Source organism: Poecilia formosa, unplaced genomic scaffold (genome assembly GCF_000485575.1).
Source record: "Poecilia formosa unplaced genomic scaffold, Poecilia_formosa-5.1.2 Scaffold357, whole genome shotgun sequence".
NCBI classification, from domain to species: domain Eukaryota; kingdom Metazoa; phylum Chordata; class Actinopteri; order Cyprinodontiformes; family Poeciliidae; genus Poecilia; species Poecilia formosa.
In genome coordinates this window covers 465,283-488,634 of record NW_006800296.1, presented here as the reverse complement: position 1 = coordinate 488,634, position 23,352 = coordinate 465,283, and the positions used below count along the sequence as shown (strand labels likewise).

The window sequence follows — 23,352 nt, the reverse complement described above, 5'->3', positions numbered from 1 at the left end:
TGTAAAGTCAGGAAGCCAGTTTCACCTCCATGTTTAGGCTCGGTAAATGTGTGAAGGTTGACTTTTTTAAAATACTCATCTTGTTCTCTGAGTTCTGCATCTCTAATATGACTTCGATACTCATCCCATTTGAGGTTCTGCTCTACTTGTTTTAAAGATCCATTTCCTGAGCATAATTAGAGTCGAAAAAGTGACATTTCTGAAAAACATGAAGCGAGAGTTTCTGTGGGGAATCAAGTAGAGCTCAATTTTAGCTTTGATTCACTGGATAATTTGAAGCTTAAAACAACATCGAGGCTTCGTTCTGGGGATAAATCGTAAGAAAATTGTCCTTTTTACTCCATCAGTGTTTAGTGATAGAAACAGACGGAAAGATTCACAATCAGTTCTGTGTTTCAACCAACAATTTACAAAACGAAAAATTTTACAGAGTCAAAAGTCCCAGATTCCTATTTCTGTTCAATGGATGGATGGATGAACCAAAGGGTGGATGGATGGATGGATGGATGGATGGATGGATGGATGGATGGATGGATGGATGGATGGATGGATGGATGGATGGATGGATGGATGAAGCAATTGGTTGATTGGTTGGTTAATTGATTGATTGATTGATTGATTGATTGATTGATTGATTCATTCATTCATTCATTCATTCATTCATTCATTCATTGTAGACAGTCCCATAGTTCTTTTGCTCCCAGTGGGAATAAAACATGTAATTTTCCAGTCAAACCTTTTTCTCTGCTCTTTAGCTTCATTCTGCCCGGTTTGGACCTGAGCGATGTGTCGTCGCTCTTTGTATCCTCTGCACTGTAAACACACGTAGAGACGCTGCTGTAACCCAGAGGCCGTACATGAATCCTCTGTAAAACGACTTATTGGACCTGGTTACCCTCAGCCTTCACCTATTGATCAGCTGGCTGCTTCGATCATCCCTGCGGCTCCCAGGTCCGATCTGTGTTTACTGGAGACTCAGAGATACCGTCTCTCTGTAAGATCACATTATCTGTCTATTATCCAAACCCCGACCGCATCAGCACTCCTATCACAGGCGCGACTTACACATGATCACACAAAATCACAATTTTATGCCAATAAAATTGGCATAAAACCTGTGATTGGCTTGGCATCACCAATCACAGGTTGTGTCTTTATAAACTTACTGATGGCGTAAAATTGGTGCTTTTCTCTACAAGTTGCTCTTCAGCATTTCACCAAAGCATCAATGACGTTGTATATTTATGTATGTAATGTATTTCTAGTTTGATAATGTGTAGATTAGAAAATATCCTCTACAGTTTCAAATTAGAGATGCATCAATTCGATATTAATATCTTTATTGGTCCCGATGTTAGTGTTAAATATAGTTTTCACATTATATGTAAAAAAAAAATCACAATTACAACAAGGAAGAAGAAAAAGGAGAAAAACACCCAATAAACAACCAACTGTAATACTTTCACCTGTAAGGTGTTTAGCAATTTTTTTTCTAAATTAAGACAAATACCTCAGTCCAGATATTTAAAAAATCTAGATCGATTTGTGACAATGTGCCTGATCCATACAGGCAGATCTGTTCTCTGTAATTCTATGCTTTGTGCTCTGATCAACGTCACACTTTATTATTTATTTTACATTTTCTGAACCATTTCTGTTGCAGTTTGTTTTTACATGTTTTTGTCAGCTTTAGTTTATTATTTGCTTTATATCGGCTGCTGTACTTCTAATTGCGCTGACTGAACAAATTAACTTCACAAGCTTGAGAAGCTGTTGGTGTTTTAAAGTTTGCAGAGTTATTAAATAAATGTGTAATTCAGTACATTTGTGTCTGTACTTAAAAAAGGAAACCTTTTAAGTCAATTCAGTTCTGTATCGGATCGGTTTCGGCCAATATTAAACATCCGATATCGGTATCGGAAGTAAAAAAAAAAAAGCAGATCGGTGCATCCCTACTCAGTATGTTAAAATTATAATTCAACCCCAAAAGAGAATAGTTTGTTTAAATTAGGCAGAATGAATAAGACATGAATGTTTCTCTTGTGTTCATTAGTTAATAGAAAAGATTAGACAGTATCTAGTTATCCTGCTGTACATCTGACTCTGTTTCTGTTAGCAAGAAGCTCAGCAGAAGGAACATGATGTGCATGAAGGCAGAGTGTGTTCACATTTGGCCCACATATCGACAACGGGAGAGACTTCCCCACAGCAGACGCTCCTCCTGCACCAGGCTGCTGCAGCAGCCATGCAACAGCCGGGACGCCTGCCTGCTGCAGCATCATGTATGTATGCAAAGTCAGAGCTGAACTAAAAGGTGCAATAAAAACCAAACCACTTTACCCCGCCCTGGCAGGACGTTAAAGCTGGAGGAAATGAAGTGTAAAAACACATAAGAGAGGACAGACAGAGGGATCTCAGAGCTTCTCTGAAAGCAGAAACGATTTCCCTCAGTTCAGAGTTAATGGGAGGAGATCGCCGACTGCACAGAGGGAGGATGGGTTTATAAAGCGGGGTCAGAGCAAAATAAAAACACAAACAGTCGGCCATGTTGCAAAAACACACGAGACACAAGAGGGGCGGAGCAGGAAGAGCTCAGATAAGGACGGAGCTCATCGGTCAGCTAATGCCATTTGTAACAGATAGTAAATTATTTAAAATTAATTGTGTCAATTATTTAAAATTGTAAATTATTTAAGGTGAATTTTTTAAATCATTTGAAATGAATTTCCAAATTTTGCAGATTATTTATAGATGTCTGTTTAGATTAACATTGCTGGTTGTTTACATCTAGTTTTGATTTAACGGTACTTGAGGTTTTCAATGTTTATTTTCTACCTCATCAGATTTATTGATTGTCAATAAATCAATCAATAATAAATCAAATAAATCAGTTAATCACATTATAAGCTGAAATGAGCTCCATAATTCTGATTATTAATCATTTTTAAAGGGAAGTTTTTCTGCCAATTCATTTATGTTTCAGTTTTGTGTGGTTTATATCTCTGTTTATTGTTTTTGGTTGTTTGTTCATGTTTTGGTTGGGAGGATTTATTTTAGCATTTTATTTATTTATTGTTTATTTTTCTTGTAAGTGCTCCAGTGCTAAATGCTCTTTTCAAAATTAAAGTTTATTGGTCTTTGAGAAGGAAAACTTCATGATCCATTTTATTTTAGTTTCTGTTTCCCTTTTACTTTTTAATTTTTGTTGTTACGTTTTATGCTGAATATTGAAAATATCTTCCAGTTCAAGTGCTACATGTTCTTTACAAAATTAAAGTTTGTTCATTTTTGCCATTGTCATTACATTTCTTGAAAATGGCCTCAAAACAACAACGTTGTCGTTTATCGCAATAACTTCTGGGACAATTTATCGTCCATCAAAATTTGCTATCATGACAATCCTAGTTATTGACTCAGACACCGAAAAGAAAAGAGCCAAAAGTATTGACATGCATCTCACTGCAAAAACACAAATTCTGCCACAGAAAACAAACGTGCATCAAACCGCAGGCCGATTCCCACAGAGATCATACGCTGCGACTTAAATGCAACATGTTGTTGATTCCACCTGCTCTGCAGCCTTCAGGTAGATTAAAAGTTTCCTCTGTGTGTTTTCAGGAGCCGAGGGACCAGAACTATGGCAACAACAGATCTGCATCTCCAGATCCCCATCCAGTTTGGCACAAAGGTTACTCATGGTTATGTATTTCATGGCAGTCAGGAAGTGAGTCCAGTCCGCAGCTGAAAAAGGAGAAAATGTTCCTGTGATGGAGGGGCTGCTGCGCCCGTTTCCCAAATCAATCAGTCAGGGAGACGAACTGATGCTGTGATTCAGTGAAGGCTAAGAGGGGAAAGCTTCACGGCTTCAGTCCAGACGATTCCAGAGATTCAACATCAGTTTATGGTCTGTCCAGTTTGCCTAAACTAAGCTGGACTTGTTTTTGTCTTTGTATCTAAATGTTGTTATCTTTACTTAGGGCTGGGCGATATGATATGTGTTTTTTCAAACCGGATGCGATTTTAATTGATTCCCACTTTCTTTTCTAAAAAGGAAATTACAAATGACAGAAAACATTTCCAAAGAATTAGCTTTTATCTCAGTCTTTCCCTCTTTGAGTTGTACGACGGGGTATTAGCGCCAGCCTGCGACAACTTTAGCGAAATAAAGACACAATTTACCAGAAGAAAGCTGGATGGTAAGCAGCTTTTACTATCCAGTTAATGACTGGTGAAATAATAAAATAATCAATAGATTAGTCGTGCTTTGTACTGATGCTAAGAGGGCTGAGCTTTGATGTTTTTTTGAGTTTTTGGTTGCTTCTTTTGTTCCAATTGTTCAGTTTTTGGTTAATTTATTTTTTTTTTTTTTTTTTTTGGGCAAAAAAATATTTTCTTACTTAAAAAAGGAATTTAATTGTTTGTTTATTTCCATATTTCAATATATTTCTAATATGCCTGCAGAATCTGCCATTTCTTTCCGATTAATGGATTCATTGTCAGAATAATCAATTACAAACAAAAGTAGTTCAGAAGGCTGGCATTTTTGCATTAAAAATTAATTTATGATCAGTTAAATTTGGGTTTTCATTAGCTTTAAGTGTTAATTATCAAAATTAAGAAGAAATAAACACTTTAAATATATCACTCTGAGAGTAACGGGTTTACAGAACACGTCAGCTTCACCTTTTGAAGAGAAAAAGAAAGAAAAAAGATGTGGATGCCTGTTCAGTGGCAAAAGTGGCTCTATATGTGAGGCATAGGGGCGCTGCGCTGGAGGGGGCGCCAGAATATGGCGGAAATAAGATTCCTAATAGAGAACAAAGCTAGTGGGCGCTTTTTATATTTTCATTTGAATTGTTTTATCTGATGACAGAGAGCTAAAGATGGGAAAAAGGGAAGAGAGAATAAAGTGATGAAAAATCTCTTCAAAGTGGTTTTGTCAATCTACCAGAGTAGGCTGGTACACATTCAGGTTAGCTTAAGCTTCTAGTAAAAATGACGGGTTGAAAATAGAGACTATAATAGAGTGGGAGGGTTTCATCTGTGTCGGAGGTGAGTTGACAGTCTTTGTAGAAATTGTGTGTGCGTCTTTTGTCTCTCACCTTTGAGCAGGGGCAGCGGGGTGAGCTCCACCTGGGAGCTCTGGTAGCGGAACTGGGACGAGCTGTGGGACCTCCTCTGCCGCGCTCTGCGCATCGACCTGCGCGGAAAGCCGTCCACCTTCTCCGCGGACGGCACCGAGAAGCTGGTGGTCGGCGAGGAGGGGCTGGACGGGGGCAGCTTGGTGGTCTCCATGACGGCTGCAGATGTGGAGCGCGTAACGGAGGATGGATGGGTGGATGGATGGATGGAGTGGGTGGCTTTGTGAATCACAGATGGATAATCAGTTGATTAGGATGGAAATGCGCAGGAGGGGGGAGGAATATCTCTGGAGGTCCAGTCCTGATTTGCGCCTCTATGAGAGCCGGACTGATGGCCGCATCGCCTGAATCTCCTGGTTTGTTTTACGCACAGATGGAAATGGGCTGGCTGCTCCTTCCCAGTGATGCTCAGACACACACCTCTGCTGCTGTACTGGCGTCACACAGGCTCCAGACTCGGTCATCGGCCTAAACGTGGATGTTCATTCAGGATAATAACAGGCTGATGAAGAAAACCCGCAGAGCGCCTCCTGCTTATCCCAGAGGGGAGTGCGGGGGGAAACACAGATTCCCGATCAGTTTGTGGTTTATCCTCCTTATTAATCGGATCCGGTCCTGGCGGTGGATGATGATATCATAAAATCATCAATCTGGGCCCACCTCGGCTGCCGCATCACTGGTGTCCTTCTCTCTTGTTTTTATCGCATCCTCTCCTGATTGTCTCAGACGCTCCTCTCATTAACACATTTATATATTTCTATTTGACTCCCTGCGGTTCGGTGATTGTTCTCCACCTGCTCCTCCTCCCGCTGCCGTCCTCCAGCCGATATCAGGGCGGAGAAACAAACGGAGCCGACATGTGCAGGTCCTCCGCCGCCGAGCCGCGCTCCGGTCAGGTCCCACCTCCGAGGAGCAGAAAGCAGACAAAGAGGAGAGAAGGAGCCGCTCCGCCTAGAGGAGAAACTCAGGGCCTGCGTTACACAACGGGAGAAACACACACCGACTGACCGACTGATCCGTTTTGCTGCCGTCCTCCTTCTCGGTTCCCGTTATCCGGTTATTACAGCGCCAGATTTGCGTCAAAGCGAACGAGACGACCGGAAATGATCCAGTCTGCCTTTTCAAATTAAATCACAGCCAATTGACCAACATTTGTCCCACTTTTATTTATAATTAACGAAACTCACTTTATTACAGCGGATTATTAGACACTCATTGTGATAATAAAGTTTTAATGTCACAAAAATAAAGTCATAAAATTACCACTCTATCCTGGTAATTTTATTGTGACTTTATTCTCATTAAATTTAAAAAAAAATCTCATTATGGCCCTAATACTCCATCGTTTAATTTCAGCTTCATTCACGTAATACTATGACTGTATTCTTGTAATTAAAAAATAATGTTTTTTAGTCTGGCCATAATTTTTTTGTCATATTATTTCGACTTAATTATCATATTACTTTACTCTCAGAATTTGTTTTTCTCAGTATTGTCATAATTCTATATATTTATCCTAAGATATATACCTTTTTGAAATTAATTCAGTCCACACACTGATTTATTTCTGTTAACTTCGTGACGAGGAATTAGAAAACCAATATTCTGGGGCGAGGTAAACTAAACCATCATTATAAACCGGAATGGGCAGCAGACGGTCACTGAAATCTTACACAGGACAAGCAACTGAAAAAAAAAATAAATGATTCAACTTAAAAAAAAAATAGCTCATATATTTTAAATTAAGTTTAAAATATATGAAGTTGTCATGTTAAACGTGAATAAAATAAGTTCGACAGACTTAATTTGATCACAAATAGCAAATTAACAATTTTTTTTCCAAAGTTGGGGCTCCACTCTCCTTTTTCAGTGTATTCACAGAGTGCTATGTTCAGGTTTGAAGTGTAAAGTAAAGTTGAGTGGAAGGAAGAAGTGTAGTTGGTACAGGCGCACAAGCAACTAGGATAACAAGTCTTCAGAGGATTGAGAAGCAGACTCAGTTTAAAATCACAAAACATTTCACTTCATCAACCCTCCGATGTTGTTCAGCAGGTCTGGATGGATTTTGCTTTTAACTGATATGAAATCACATTTTCTTTAATTTTATAGACAGATACAGATATTGTGTTTAGAAAATTGACTTACAGATGTGAATAGAAACCTTTTTTTACTGACTGGTTTAACTGCGCAAGCTTTTATTTTGACAGCACCAACCGGATGCGCCCTCGCCCCACTCTGACCGCCTTGACTACTGAAAGGTGGCGCAAGACGAGAGAGAAAGGCTCCTCACTGCAGATGACGCTACGGCATTGATTTATTTATTTATATGGCTTATTTATTTTAGGAATGTGGCTTTAGGAGGATTTATTTATTTCATTCGGATCATTTTTGCGCCTTTCTGTAATATTTTCTGCAGAAAATCTGCAACATTCGTGCGATTTGATTGTAGAATATCTCCTTCTGACCTCCAGCAGCGCTTTGACGTCCATCGGTGTGTCTGTCTGACTCCCTTCCCCTCCTCTTCCTCTTCCTCCCTCCATACCCGGTTTCTCCTCCTCCTCCTCCTGGAATGGTTGTAAGTTGAGCATCAAGCTTCCTCCTATTGTTCCTCCCAATCAGACCATCCAGCGTCCAGGTACCGACAATCCCCTCATCTTCCTCCGATCAGGTCCTATTGTTTTATTCCCTCTCTAAAAGAAAACTAACTTCAGATCATTAGCTGCAGCGCAAAAGGAGAAATATTCAAACTGATTCAACATATTTTTTATTTTTATTTTATTTTTGTCCTGATGATGGCGCAAGATAAACACCAAAACAAACACAGACCAAATTTATTACGGTTGTTTTATTTGTGTTGTTTCAGTTTTATTGATATTCTTCACTGAAATAATCACCAATATGTTGATATAATTTCACTACAACTGATTAAAGGAGTCCAGGAAACATCTTTTTCTCCATTAAAATAGTTTTTAGTGCGTTTTAAGAAATGCTTACACTGTAAAATCTGTCACGTTACTTCAACTTTGAATATCTTTCTTGAAAAAAGTTTTCTTAAAATCCAAGGCTGGGTTAAAAATCATAATTTTTTTCAGCTGTAAAGTTTTCATTCTTGTTCAAATCTCTGTGTTGGTTTGATTAGTAAAGATTTGATTGTTGAGTCGTTAAAACTTGATCATTTATTTCGTCTGAATTATAAAAAAGTTGTATAAACATTTCATTTTTTGACATAGATTTTTATATTACTCAAGCTGTTTTATTTACAGCAAAATACACGGACTAGGCATAACAATATGACCATCTGTCTAAATTGTAAGAACCTCCTGCTTGCATTAAGTATTTGTGGGTTTTTCTGTGCAAAATTCACATAAAGTTCGCTTAGTTGCAGATTGTTTTTATACAGCTTATCTAATATTTTCTAAATAAAATGCATCTGCAATACTTTTGACTGTTAGACTAAGATGGGCTCTTTTTAAAGTTATATTTTTGTGATATTTTAACTGATTTCAAAAAAAGATTTAGTACCTTACTTTGCTTTGTAAGGAAAAGCAAAGCATCCATTTTTATTAACCTTCTTCCTGGTATCCTTCCTGGTTCTTGACCTGTTTTTCCTTTTCTTTGCTCTGCAATCTGTCTGTTTTAAACGCCTCTTCTCTGACTAACTAAATGAAGATGTTTGGACATTTCCACCATTTTGCTTTAAAGTTATTTTTCGGTGTAAAATGGAGTCATCTGCAGTTCAGATTTGCACATATTTATGAATAGAAAGTTTCACGTTTTCATTCTACAAAATCCTAAAATCAAACTAAGAGAGAACACACTTCAGGAGAAAAACATGCATGAATTTGATTTAATTTAATGTTTTTATCATGGAGTTAAACAGAGAGAAAAAGATGTGTGCATTAAAGAAAAGCTTTTATTTCGCATTGTTTTACACAAAAATACACAACCACAGCATAAATACATCTGATAAATACACACACTCTTAAAAACACACTGAATTGTTAATATAAATCCATATATTTCCTCTCTCTATTTATATATATATGCATAAACACTATATTTTATATTTAATTAAAGGGACAGAATCATTAGAGAAATCTAAATCGTTATTTAAATAAAAGCACTGGCCTTTTCCTAGATGTAAGAAAAAATACATTAAAAGTAGAAATTAAGTAAAAACGAAGTTAATGCAGCATTTTTATCCAAAGCAAGACAATTAAATAATTAAATGGTCCCTAAAAACCTCTCTAGTTTGGATGAATCTCTTTCATCCAAACTAAACTCATTCAGCATTTTTGGCAACTTCTGGTTTGTAAGACAATAAAATTTAGTGACATATAAATCAGAAGAGCATAATTAGAAAAAATAACATCTGCAGCTTCACATTCTGTAATCCATCCAACATGGATGTTTTATTCAGAGTATGAATGTTTTCCTTTCTAATCCTCAGAAGATCTTCTAACATTAAAACCATAACCTGTTTAACTTGGGTTGTGTTGATGCATAAAATGTATAAAAAATGTGGGGGTTTTTAGAGATGTTTCTCCTCCATGAGCTTTTCTGAGCTAAACTGAACAATCTGTCGCTTCTTTAATTCACTCATGTTGAAATCCCTTCAGATTTTCATGTTTTATTTTTTTCCACAAGGTAAATTTGTTTTTATGTGTAATAATGGATGGAAAAATCAATTTTCTGATGACTTTTTCATTTGTTTCCAAAGGAAAAATAGATCAGAATCATGTTCATTTTTGCTATGTTTGAAGGGAGCTGATGCTAAGATTAAATAAAAAAAATGGAAAATACAAGTTATAGAAATATAAATTATTTCTACTGCAGTGTGCAGCAGAGCATTTTTGTGTCCAAGGGATACAGATTAAGCAATTTATTTACAGTTTAAAAAATATATATATACCTGAAACTACCAAACCTCTCAGAATCCAATTTGAATATTTAAGAGAGGAAAGAAAAAACTTTGTGTTTAAAAAAAAAGATAGTTGAACAGGTTAAAAAAATCAGAATATTATGTGATATTTGACTGATGAATATTGAAGTGTAATATTTCCATAACTATATTTAAGAGGTCACACTTTGTGTCCTTGGCCCACAGATGGAGCAGTTTACTCTGTTTTCTACTTTTACTAGCAACATCTTTCTAAAACATAAAACTTTTGCAGCCAAACTTCTGACGTTCCTCTGAAAAAAAACGATGATAAAATCCACTTTTTGTGGCTAAAACTGGCATTAAAAGAGTTAAATATTCAAAAAATAATAAGTATTGGTTATGTACGCTGGCGACTGGCATTTACTCTCATATTTATGCAAAATTTGGAAAAAGATGTTGATGCAAAACGTATTTTATGATCTGAAACATAACTAAACAAACGACCTGGAGGGATCGCTGCGTGTTCGGTGTTGCATGTCAGCTCAACGCGACGCTCTGCTGCAGCGAGTCGTGACTCAGACCAGCCTGAAGGTTTCTTCACCACCACATTTACATTTGGTACCTGCTTCAGCCCACAGCAGCACAGACAAAACGACTGAAACCAGATTAGTTCACATTGCACTGCTTCGTCCCAAAGCACAAATAAAACACACTGTAGTGTTTGAGGAACTGGATTTGCAGTGTAGAAATAAAAAAGCAGCAGCAGACAGGGAAGACAAATCCCACGGCGTCTTTACATACAAAAATAAGTTTACAAAATATGCAGCCACAGCTGTCTGGTTCAGTTTGGGATCCAAATATCTACAAATTACATTTCCATGAACCTGCAGGGAAGTGCAGCCTGTGCTGGCGTGGACTCAAAAGTTTACAGAACCAACTGTTTCTTTCTAAATGAAGAAACAGCTGACGACCAGGAGCGATTTATCTGCAGTTCTTAGAAACAGAGTGACTCAGTTCAGTTGACGTTGCAGAGTTTGAGTCCCGGTGTGAGCGGCAGATTTCAGGAGTCATCAGTTCAAATCCAGTTTAAGAAATATTAGGCCTGAAACGATTAATCGATTACTGAAATAATCGTTAACTGAAGAAAAGAGACTCAAAAAAGAGACTATTTGATGAAAGAACGACACACTCAGTGATTAAACCAAAGCTTTACAAAAATACATACATTTTGCACTTAAGATAAAATCTGTCTGTAAATACGTTCTACCCAGAACTCCTCAATTAATATAGTTTTAGCTTCACCTAATTTAAACTCTTCTATTAAGCACCTTTTTCCGTCCAATTATTAATCTGTTCATCCAACAAATAATCAATACATCATCTCTGCACTCTATAAAAGCTAAATCAAGCAGAAACAGCTGAGCTTTTCACATGTTACAAGTGTTTGTTAGCTGCAGATGCATCATTTGTTACAAATAATCAAGTGTTCACTAAAGGAATGCTGTGTTATTGCACTTTAGGCAATACAATGTTAATTTTAATACTTTAATGTATTTCAAATGTTGCATAAAAAAGACTTTGATGAAAAATCTGCAGAATGTGCCAACTTTTTTTATTTGATTAATTGATTAATCATCAGAATAAGCGACAGATTAATCAACTGTTGGAAGTCAAGAGTGTGTTATCTGAGAAAATTAACTGAACCTCTGAGATTGAAAAAGCAAATCTGGGGTTTGCTGTGTTTTTGCTTTTTAGATTTTGGCAAACTAGACAGAAATAAAACTCTTTGTTTTGATTTTATCATGTGTAAAACTTTCTCAAAGACACATACTGCATTTATGTATTCCTTCCAACAAGTTTTGAAATCTCTTAAGTGGATCCTGATGAGTCGTTTTTCTTGCTTTCTGCAGGCCTCTGTGGTCGCTGACCAAGGACTACATGCCGCACAAACAGAGGACAAATGAAGAAGTATTGGGCTCAAAACAGAACAGGAACAAAATCAGGCAAAGGCCTGACACAGGAGCTGAAAGATGCATCATCCTTCTTTTCTTAAGTCGTTTCATTCTCTGAGAGCTGCAGCTTTACTCATTTATTACCAGACAACAGATACAGACGTATTTCTTGGAAAATGTGTGAAATATTTAAAGTATCTTGATCTTTCATGGGATCAGTAATTCCAGGAAAGAGCTTTTTCTGCTCTGTCCAGTGGTGGTTCTTACATAAACGAGGGCCTGGGCGACCCGTTCCCTCTGCAAACTTTATTCCTATTTATATTTGTGATGGTAGAGCAGAAACATGTTTTTTGTTTTTTTTCTGGCATTACTATAACTGAATATTGAAGTGGAAAATAATACTGCTGAAATAAAAGTTATTTTTAGTTTAAGGTTGTTATTATTGATATAAAAATGACTAGAAAATGATCTTATTGTTGGGATTATATAACGATTCCTTGCTATAAAGACCTAATACGGCTTGATGCAAAACAACTTTAAGTGAAAAGCTCCCATTTCTTCTGAATCGTAACTTGTAGGTTAGTTTTGTCTAATTTGAAGTAAACTGGGGTGTTTGCACTAGAAAGTGGACCAAAAATACTTGGTGAGACTTTTTGTTTTTGCAGTGTGAGACATTGGTTGTGTCTTATTTTCTTCAGCCAGTTGGACTTCTCTCATTGTAATAAAAACAAGCAGCTATTCCGTGATGCTACTGGTTGCCGAAGCCACTCAGGATCCACTCGTTGACCTCCAGCAGCTCAGAGAGAGACATGTCTTTAGAGCCGGCTGGTGCTGGTGCATTAAAGCTGGTCTGACAGTGATTCAGAGGGCTGGGCACGGTGAGCAGGGACAGCAGAGACTCAGGAGCCGGAGAAACCTGGTGATCGTAGCCGTCGATGGAGGCTAGAGGAGCAGCAGGGGGAGAGGTCACTAAGGTAGCAGCACTGCTTCCACCGAACCTGCAGGGAGGAAACTGAGGCAGATTCCTGGGAGTACTTTGCTTTGGTAAAGCTGAGGAGGAATGCACTGCAGGTGCAGCTGCAAAGGAGGAACTGAGGGTTCTTGAAAATGAATCGTCTGTAAAGGAACTGCTTTGAGATGCTGAGGCAGTTGTGTTAGCGTTGTTGGTCAGTAGCTGAGCTGCTGTTGGGGGAACGAAGCTGGGAGGCAGTTCACAAAACAAAGAATGAGGAGCTGGATGTGTGGAGAAAGAGGCACAATAGGGAGAAGTCGATGAGGACGATGTGACGGGGAGTTTAGCCGACGAGGCTGCTGATGCTGCTGCTGCTGGAGAGGAAGATGAAGACGGGAGGCGAGTCTTTTCAGGGTCACTGAAGGCTTTTAAACCCGCTCTGGTGTTTAAGGAGGAAGAGTCCTGCAGAGGAGCGGAGCTGGTTTTGAGATCTGCCAGGGACGAAGCGGCGTCCTTTAGGCGGCAGTGAGGTTTGTGGCGTTCCAGCGCCGTCTCATAGAGGCGGAGGTCTTTCTTCAGCTTTGCAATTTCCTTCTGCAGAGCTGAATTTGACTGCTCAAGACTCTGCAGCTCCTAAAGAAACAAGAGGCAAGAAGATGAGTGATGGGGTTTCGTTATTAAAGGTTTCAGAGTATGCTTTCTTAAACAGGTTAGGATAGGTCTATGGTCTATACAAAACAAGTTCATTACATTTTTTTAACCAAAATTATTCTTAGATAATGAGATTTTAGTCTGCTCAGTTCTGCCTTTCATAATGAGATGTTTTAGGGCCTTTGTCACTTTAAATCCACATAAACTGCTGCTGGCCACGCCCTCCAACTCAAAATTCATACCCACAAACAGCCGTACATTTTTGAAAGCATTAGTAGAGCCTTCTGCACAACCTACAAAGATGCAGCAAGTAGTTTCTGAACACTAAGTCAACTCGGGATAGGCATTTATAGTATCGTTTTAAATTACTTCAATAATTTTCATTTATCATATTGATAAATTCCAACTGATTAAAAAAAAAAAACGCCCATACTGTCAGGATTGTTTTGTTGTTGTTTTCTTTTTTTCCATTTTCTCCAATGTTCAATAAGAGTATCAATAAATATCAATAAATTTGAAAATATTATTGTGCACGAGCAGCCAGAAAGCAGCCAGTGGTTTCTGGATGGTAAGTAAACAAAACACTTGTCAATGTCAGCAGCCATTGTACAGCGCACACAGCTGTAAAACCAAACGTGGCGGAACTCAGCTTGGGTTGCTAGGTGACGGGTTAGAGCTCAGCTTTGGTTGCTAGGTAACCTGCTTCACTGAGGTTGCTGATTTGTGACGTTACATTCAGGAGGAAACAGAACCATAAAACATGAACTTATTGCCACAAACTAACTAGGTGTTTTTTTTAAGTGTTTGGTCTGTTTCTAGAAGCAGTTTGAGACCCGAATTAAAAAATAAAAACGCACAGAACGTGAAGGTCCCCTTTATCAATCCCCTCATCGGCCATAAAAATCCCACATACAATAACGCCAGGCCTGACGGCTGCTGTAATTAGATAGCAAAGACTCTGAGGCTTTGAGAGAGCTGCAGCAGAAAGCATGAAAGTCACCGAGAGGATGATGCCCGGTTCACACCACAGTCCCCAAGGAGAAATGAAATATGGCTGTTAATAGACAGCTCAGCGAGCTCAGCATGAAACGAGTGAGTGGATGATCAAACAAGGACGGCCATCCCCTGTTGATCAGTGCTAAACTCAAGAGTTTAATTAGAAAATAAGTTGCTGTTATAAAGGACATAACTGCAGCTATAAAGTTTGTCAGTGACACAACAGAAGCAGCTCTTCCTGTCTGTGTTTACAAAGCCTTTGATGCTGTCTTAAGTGAAGGGCTTAGTAAATAAGCAGAATGATTTGCATCCTGTAGCTAGATCTAAGGTAATTAGGTCCATAAAGGGGTTCCACAATGTGACCCATTGTTATTTTCTTTCTATATACAATTGGTTACCATACCATACCAACTTTATTTATAAAGCACTTTAAAATAACCACAGCTGATACAAAGTGCTGTACATCAAAACACAACATAACAATTAAGAAAAATAAAAAGCTTACAGTTTAAAAACAAAATCATACAATTTAAAACTAGATCCCGCTGGAGTTGAAAGCCAAATAAAATAGATGGGTTTTAAGACGAGCTTTAAAAGTGGACAGTGAAGGGGCCTCTCTGACCTGCAAAGGTAAGTCGTTCCATAACTTAGGGCCCATGACAGAGAAAGCCCTGGTTGGTGCACAGTTTCCCCCAGAAAACTTGCTAAGTCTGGTGGTTGGGCAGCCATTCATCCAGCGTCCCGTCGTGTTTTTGAGTTAAAAACTTTTTAGAGTTGACAGGAAATTTGAAAATATCACTTGATAATTTTGTGTTATTGAAAGATTAATACCTGAACACCAACTATAAAGTCTGAAAAAATGCAAACATTTTAAAAAGACTTAAATAAATAAGCAATGCTTAGCCTGGTGGGGGCACAAGTGAAGCCTGGTGGCCCGCCAGGCTTATCATACACTGGGGGAAACCCTGGGTTGTTAACAGAAACAGGATTTCACTTAACATGTTGAAGATGAATTCCTGCAGTTTAAGCCAAGCATCAGAATGGGGTACAAACGTTGATTTAAGTGAATATACTATAAGTGACTTTGATTGTTGGTATCAGACGGGCTGGTCCGAGTATTTAAGAAACTCCTGACCTACTGGGAGTTTTACACAGAGCCATGTAAATTAATACTTAGAATTTATCATGAAAAATTTTATTACGGGAAGCTAAATGCGCTGTTTACAAACTTAGCAAAATGCAAAATAAAAAGTTAGCTCTGCTAGTAGTGCATTAGCAAATTAGCAGAAGCGTGTGTGTATGTAAAGGAAGTGTGAGTAGAGTCATCCTTATGTACTCACCCTCTCAGCATGTGTTCAGGTACTAAGCAGTCATTTCCTTCTTTCTTAATTTTTATGTGGAAACAAGTAAACTTTTCTTCAATACACAGTTTCTACAGGGAGCCACGTATTAAACCCTGTGGAATTCCCTAAAGGATTTGCAACAAATCTGAGATAGAGTGATTGTTGCGTTTGAACTGTGTTGCTACAACGTTAGCGAAGTCTCCCTTATAAAAAAATATGTTATTAAGCTTCCTATTTCTATAAGCAACTTAAACCTCAAACTTTGTACTTGGACATTGCTCAAAATAACAAAGCATCCCTCAAATAAAGCCACACTGAGGATCTTCTCTCGCTCCAGATAGTGTAGTTGGGCACTGAATCGCTGACACAACGCTGTGCTTTTAATTTTTTTTTTTTAAATCAAGCAGCTTGTGGTCGCCATGCTTCTTCAAAATGTGGTTAAACGACACACTGAAAGCAGAAGTGAAAGAGATGAAAGACAAAAAACAAAAGTCAGGACTTACTACACATGACAGAGACACACCCATTCATAAAACCCGAGCGATTACATTAAAGCTCATCCGACCGGCTCCAATAGACGCAACGCCCGGGGCATTCACACAGGTCAAGGAACTGTTTAGGTGTTATAGGTTTCACTTTCTCTTTGATGGACAGATGCTTGTCTGAAATACACAACAGGCTTATGAACATAAGGATTTAAACTTTGGCCATGTTATCTCTTTTAAATAAATTAAATTATTGACTTTACCATAGAAATTTTATTCTTTTGGCTACTTGTCTTGGAACCTTGACAAGACCTTTACTGTGCAAAAATCTTGAGTCATGACTCATTTGTCATGATCTGTTTAACGTTTTTCGTTTCTGTTCAGTCCAGCACTTTACCAGTTTTAAGGGAGTGTTTTTTGTTTGTTTTGTTACATTTATTAGACTCCTTAGCTTAACGTTAGTGGCCAATGAAAAAAAAACAAAAACCAAAATGAATTCTGACTTTCTCAGAATTCTGACAAAAAAGTCAGAATTCTGACTTTAACCTTAGAATTCTGAAATTAAAGTCAGAATTCTAAAATAAATCAGAATTCTAAAAATTCAGATTTAAAAAAAAAAAAAAAAGAGTCAGAATTCCAAAATTAAAACCAGAATTCTAAAGTGGGCCATTTCTTTGGGGAAAAAATAATAATAATAATTCCAAAAATAAAGTCAGAATTTGAGGAAAAAATTGAATTCTGAGGAAAAAGTTAGAATTCTGACTTTAATCTCAGAATTACAAAATTACAGTCAGAATTCTGAGATCTAACATTAAATTCTTTTCTGTTTTCAGTGACTTGTCTCTGGATAGTAATGTGTATAATGAGTGGAGGGTTTTTTTTGTCTACCTTTTACCGGCTGCATTTCTGGGAGTGGCAGCACCTGTTCTAAGCTATTTGCTGGGATTTCCCCTCGTCTTTGAGATTACAGCTTTCAAAATGCCATTTAACAGGCGCATCACTTACTGAATTTCTGTGACGTATTTTGGTCAAAGTGAAACACAAACACAGTACAGTATTCCCCTCCACACCGTCTTTAGAGTGGATTTCTTTGCAGTTTACAACAGTTTAAGTGCAATTTATTTTAAAGATAGTTTAACAGAAATATGTTAAGTTAATTTTAATTTATTGTGATTTCATTTAATGTATTTTAGTTTAGTTCAAATCAGTTCAGCTTCATTTAACATCTTTTTCAGAGATCCTTTGACAGATAATTTAAAAAAAAAATGTTCAGTTGCGTATGGTCGTGCAGATATTTATGCTATTTATTGTATTTTTGTCAGTCAGAGGGACAAAGAACAAAAGAATGAAATAAAAAAATAATGGCAGTATTTCATAATTTAATATACTTAGAGCCAAAGAGCCACTTGTGGCTCTGGAGCTGCAGGTTTCAGACCCCTGAGATGAAAACTGTGATCCTATCTCAGTACAGCTGAAGATAAAATTTTATTTTTAATTCATTATTGACATAAAACTATCAAGGTAACACATAAAATTTATTCAAGGGTCCAATAAGTCAAATTCTAATTCCAGTTCTATAGGTGCACAAGCCCCTGCTGGCCCCCATCTAGGACCGCCCATGTCCCTGAATAGAAGGCATTTATAAACAAATATTTTATGGTTAACCATTGTTAAAAGTCACTTTTTGGTTTATTTTTTCTGCTTTCCAGGAGTTTGTGCCCATAAACAGGTTGTGTCCAAATGGGTGTTTGGGAAATCATTAATCAATGATCTAAGCTGGATAGCCTGTTAATATTTTTTTTAAATCAACCTTTAAAGTCTGATATGATAAATGTTTGGCAGAAAATTTTAATTTTTAAAAATATAAAAGTTTTTTTTCTTTCAATAAAAAAGAGTATTGAGCATTACTTTTTAAAAATATATATATTAAAAAATAACACACACACACATATATATATATATATATATATATATATATATTTTTTTTTACATCAACAAGGTTTTCTGCAATTATTTTGCATCATATCTGATGTACTCAGCTTTTGTGCTCATTTATTTATTCTAAACATATATATCTGGGGAGGGGGGTTATGTATGTTTTGCATTTTTTAAAGAAGGTGAAATACACCTGGAAAAATATTTACTTGAAATAGCAATCTAATCTAAAGGTTACAGAAATAGTTGAATAAAAAATTATGTTTGGTTTTATAAGATTAATGATTAAAGCCTGATAATACAAGAATCCAAAAAATCTGATTTGTAAAGAAATGAATTATTTGCATTCTTTTAAGCATGTTTTGGTTTCTTTGTATCATATCTGACACATTAGGCTTTTGTGGTCACGTGATTATTCTAGACAGATATCAGGGTTATTTTTACTTTAAGCTTTTGATTTTTGTGAGGGATGTGTAAAATATACCCACATCCCCAGCTATTTCAGCTATTACTTGAAATAGCTGAGTTTTATCATTTATAAAGTACTAACACAAAGGGGTACAGGCCACAGAAATACTTGTATCAAAAATAAAGTGAGGTTAACAATTTAAAACCTAATACAAGAGAAAAAGCCAGAAAATTCAGATTTTTAATAAATTCATAACTACAAAGACTTCATATAGTTTTTAAGTGCTTTGAGATTACATGTTATGAAATGAACTGATTTAAATTGTATAAAATATGTAAAATATATTAGGTACCATTTACTTAATACTTTTTTTAATGAAAGAAATAACTTAGACGTTAAAAAAAAGGAGCTGGTCCTTTATGTGTCTGAGCTCCAGGTATTTTTCATAATGGTTGGCTTAAAGTCATAATAAACTGTTGGAGAGGAGTTCAGATTTAGCTCTGAGGGGGAAACGAGTCAGTGGAGGAAGAAGAGAAAGGATTGTCTGTGTGTGGATGGGTGGTGCGGGTAGAGAGAAGGGGGCGGGCCAGCGTGGAGGAGAGGCCAAAGGGAAAGTCCTTCTCTTAAAGCCGAGCATTTACAAGAAACGGCTACAAGCCTGCCGCCCGATTGCACAAGATACACACACACACACTCCCTGATTGTCACACTGTCTGAGGGTGTGTGGGTCAGTGTGACTAGGAAGGCGGCTGACTGTCGGAGGTTGAATAATGCAGGAAGCATTAAGAGAAACAGACAGAAGTTTCCTCCAGTTTTCAGGGAGGGATTGTTTCGCACCTCGTGCAGCTCATCAGCTCTCTCCGTTTGTTTGCGCCGGCTTTTCCTCGCCGCGTCTCGGTTCTTTTCTCGCCTTTTTGTCACTCTGGGCCGAGGCTGGTTCCCCTCTCCATCTCTCTCCTGCAAAACCAAAAGTAAAATGTTTAATTGCCACCCTGCAGAGTTAATGACACACTTCAAAAGATCAGGTTGACTCTATGTTCACTCTGACTTCACGTGCCTCCTGGTTTTGGAATTGCAGCTATAAAAGGATAAGATATAAAGATTTAAAAGCTAATCTATACTGAGGCAGCATCTGATCCCTAAAACTGAAGCAGAAAATCTATAAAACTATAAGCAACCGTGGACATGTGAAGTTAAAACTGATAATATTGAGATAGAAAGAAAGTAGAGCAAATTTCAGATAGATTTTTTTATAAAATAAAAATATCAGGGTTTAATTTCCAGAAACCCATATTAATGATGAAACCAGGGATCATTTTAGAAATAAAATGTGCTTTCTGATACTGTATTACCAATCCATTGATTTTGTCCAAAAGTTACTGAAGATCATGCTTCATTCTCAGGTTCAGTTTTTATCCACATACTGGAATAAATTCACCAAATTCCCCGGTTTCTTCCTATTCCCATTCACTTGATTATGTATGTTTGGAAACATTTAGTGTTTTGATTCTGTTTCCAAGTTAAACTTTAGTTTTTCTTGAAGTCCAGAGAGCAGAAAGAAGCATTAGGTAAGGCCTTCATGAGACAGCATGACATGTCACATTGATTTTCTTTTTTCTTGAAATGGCAAGAGGGAAATGAGCATATTTTACGGTACATTAATTAGTAATTTACTCTTAAGTTTCATGAGTTTGAAAACTTCCTGCAGGCGTCCCTGCAAATGACTGCATGGCTGCTGTCTTGTGGATTCAGAGTGAAGATAAGGATTATAAATGGCAGTAAATATTCCCATTTCAAAGCGAAGGTGGAAGTACACAGAACGTAATCCCTTATGCGATTCACTTCCAAGAAATGGCTTATTTGAACTAACAGAGCCATTTTAGTTTATAACTACAAAAAATCTAAAAAAAAAAAGAAAAAAGAAGAAGAAGAAGAAATACTCCCATTATGGGCCCCCTTTATAACAATTCAACCTGAGCAAAATATATCATAATCTAGCTAACATTTACAAGTGTAGGAAAATAAACACGCTGACAAATGTCTTGTCTCCATTGAGCGGTATGGTTCAGTTCGCTATTTTGTGTATTTATGAGACGTTTCAACCGCCAGTTGGACTCTGACTGAACAAGCGGGGCTAAACCCAAACGCCTAAACATGGCGTCCTACTGCTAGCGCGACGACGTGCTAGTAGTACGCGACACGCTTTCTTGTTGCAAGCAATAACGTTTTTATGTCCAGTCCGCCAATCGATGGACTGTGTTGTGTGACGCCAAAAAATTAAAAGCAAGAAAGCAAGAAAGAAAGAAGTAGGTGTCGGTTATATGGGCAGATTTTATAACGGAAGCAAAAGTAATTGTGTACCGAACCGAACAGACTCTAACAAAAAAGAAATAAAAATGGGATTTCACACAGGGTTGCCTCCTTTCAGATATAAAAATAAGGGACGGCTGCATAGTGTCCGTCTCTAGGCAACCGTGGCAACAGCGTCGGTCCGTAGCGTTCTGGGGTCCTTTCGCTTCACGAGAATTTAGTTGACCTTAATATTTCCTGTGTTTTATTTTGGTCATTATTGTTACACTTAGTGTTGATATGTGTGTGATAGGCGTGTCTATCGGACATTCATAGAAATAAGGAACAAATCGCGTCCCGTATCGGTTCAATACGGGACGCAACATTTGACAGCCAAATACGGGACGATTCCGTATTTTATGGGACGGGTAGCAACCCTAATTTCACATAATGGATGCATGTCCAAATGTGGAGCCCATATGGATTTTTTTCTATGTTATACAATTAAAGCAGATAATATATTAATATCCACTTAAAGCGTAGGGTGACCAATTAGTTGTCTCTTAGTACCCATTCAATCTGACCATATGGGGCCTAAATAGACTTATAGATTGGGTATCTACTACATCAATTAAAAATATATAAAAGTGGTTAAAATATGGGCCCCATATGGGATATGACTATTTCTGCTAACCATTACTACAAACAATAATTATTTGTGGAACAAATACTGCACAGTAATTGTTATACAGTTCAAATATGACACGAGCTTAGATAATAATGAAATGTTAAATTTAATTAGGTGAAATATATATATATATATATATATATATATATATATATATATATATATATATATATATATATATATATATATATATATATATATGTATATAAAGGTGATGGGGGCTTACCAAAGCAGAGGTGCTGCTGCTGTACTCCTCCGCTGACAGGGAGCCGCAGGGGCTGCTAAGCTCACACCCAGTATCCATGAACAGCAGGGGCATGTTTCTCCTCCAACAGGACCGACTTTCACCCGGTCCGGATCAGCACACATCCAGCCTAGCAGGGTGAGTCAGGCCGACCCACCTGGGCTGCAGGTAGCTCGGTGAGCTGCTGATGCTGTGTGAGGACTGAGCCGCTCAGTCAGCTGCTCCGAGCAGTTTTGAGTGTAGGCGGTTTGACTCCCGGCAGATGATGATGATGATGATGCAACATGATGCAGCAGCTTCTTTCGGTTTCTCTTTATTTTAAACGGCCCCGTTAATGCTAAAGCTGTCGTAGGCTACCTTCACTTGCTGTTTGTTACTTTCACTTAGCCGACATGTAAACAAAAGACGCTCCAGTGTTCCGCAAAGATGGCGCCAAACAGACTAAGATTCGTGATGATTACCGGACAGTTACACATTTCCTGAGAGAAATCTGTTTCCAGGTGTAAACATTTGCGGCAACAAGAAAACTGTAACCGCCGTTTCCCACAGCCCGTGAAGGGCTCCACGCTCTTCCAAGCGGAAGCTTTGACCATATTAGGAGAGAGGTGGTCGCACTTCCCCCACGTGCAGGGAATTTCTGGAGTCAATTTTGCCGGGAAATGAGCAGAACCCACCCCCTCAGAAAACAGACAGCTGCTTTTACTGGACCTGCGTGGAAAAGGACTTCCCACGAATCCGTTAATGACTCCAGCTTGTACCCAAAGGCTGAACATCATACTGAGTCAGAGGTTTCTTTACAAAGCTGCTCTGTTTCTGCTCCTCTGCAGAGTTACAGTGTACAGTAGTCCAAAAACGAACGTTCTGTTCAAAGGAAAGTATTCCTTTGCAGTCATTTCACTCAGGGATATATATTTATGTATATATAATCAGAAATTGCATATTGGTAGACAGGCTCCTGTTGAGAAAATAAATTTAAAATAAGCTAGTTTTAAAACTTAACATGTCTTGATTCAAATGGCCTAATTGTGGTTTTGAAATTTGTAATGTATTCTGACTTTTTGACCTTTATTTTACCTGTAGTTCCAGCAGATGGTTTGCTAGGATCGTTTGAACTGCCTTTTGTCTGTGTGGAAAACAATACAGGAGAAGTTGTAGCTTTTCACACTCATCTGTGAAAGGCCGTAAACACAGCAGGGGTTTTAGGCTTCAGATAGAGGGTCAGAGATAGCTCCTGGTTGGATGAGCAAAGATACGCCTTATTTGAATAAATTAAAGATAAGAATACGCCTTTTACTATAAAACTTTCTACACAGAAGTAACAGATCAGATTTTGCTCTTGCAACTTCTCCAAAGACGTCTTTGCTTTTTGTTTGTCGTTTCCATCT

At 37.7% G+C, this 23,352-nt stretch overlaps 2 protein-coding genes and 2 long non-coding RNA genes across 4 annotated transcripts in view; 2 read left to right on the top strand and 2 right to left on the bottom strand.

Annotated features, from left to right (window-relative positions):
* The window catches only part of LOC107833283 (uncharacterized), a 48,153-nt gene extending 43,874 nt beyond the window's left edge, over window positions 1-4,279 (top strand). The window contains exon 5 of the long non-coding RNA XR_001659008.1: window positions 3,619-4,279. This is a non-coding gene — a long non-coding RNA (uncharacterized LOC107833283). The remainder of the gene's footprint in view (window positions 1-3,618) is intronic.
* Window positions 1-6,260, bottom strand: part of ppp2r5b (protein phosphatase 2, regulatory subunit B', beta) — a 46,275-nt gene extending 40,015 nt beyond the window's left edge. Inside the window, exon 1 of the mRNA XM_007574604.2 lies at window positions 5,103-6,260. Within this exon, the coding sequence (XP_007574666.1) occupies window positions 5,103-5,295 (193 nt within the window). The 5' untranslated portion in view covers window positions 5,296-6,260. The remainder of the gene's footprint in view (window positions 1-5,102) is intronic.
* A 936-nt stretch (window positions 6,261-7,196) lies between these two features.
* On the top strand, window positions 7,197-12,466 carry LOC107833280 (uncharacterized). Its single transcript, XR_001659005.1, has 2 exons — window positions 7,197-7,776; window positions 11,934-12,466. It is a non-coding gene; the product is annotated as an uncharacterized LOC107833280 (long non-coding RNA).
* Window positions 9,037-22,902, bottom strand: batf2 (basic leucine zipper ATF-like transcription factor 2). The gene is made up of 3 exons (XM_007574602.2): window positions 21,950-22,902; window positions 19,584-19,703; window positions 9,037-13,560 (listed from the first exon to the last, which is right to left on the bottom strand). Exons 1-3 carry the CDS (start codon window positions 22,040-22,042, stop codon window positions 12,724-12,726), a joined length of 1,050 nt encoding a protein of 349 aa, XP_007574664.1. The 5' UTR covers window positions 22,043-22,902; the 3' UTR covers window positions 9,037-12,723.
* Window positions 22,903-23,352: the final 450 nt, after the last annotated feature.

Excerpts from the sequence above, each read along its gene's own strand:
- batf2 (XM_007574602.2), bottom strand. The coding sequence starts at position 22,042 with ATGCCCCTGCTGTTCATGGATACTGGGTGTGAGCTTAGCAGCCCCTGC. Across the intron at positions 19,704-21,949 it reads GCAGCAGCACCTCTGCTTTG|GAGAGAGATGGAGAGGGGAA; the intron begins GTAAGCCCCCAT and ends TTGGTTTTGCAG. Across the intron at positions 13,561-19,583 it reads GAGCTGATGAGCTGCACGAG|GAGCTGCAGAGTCTTGAGCA; the intron begins GTGCGAAACAAT and ends TTGTTTCTTTAG.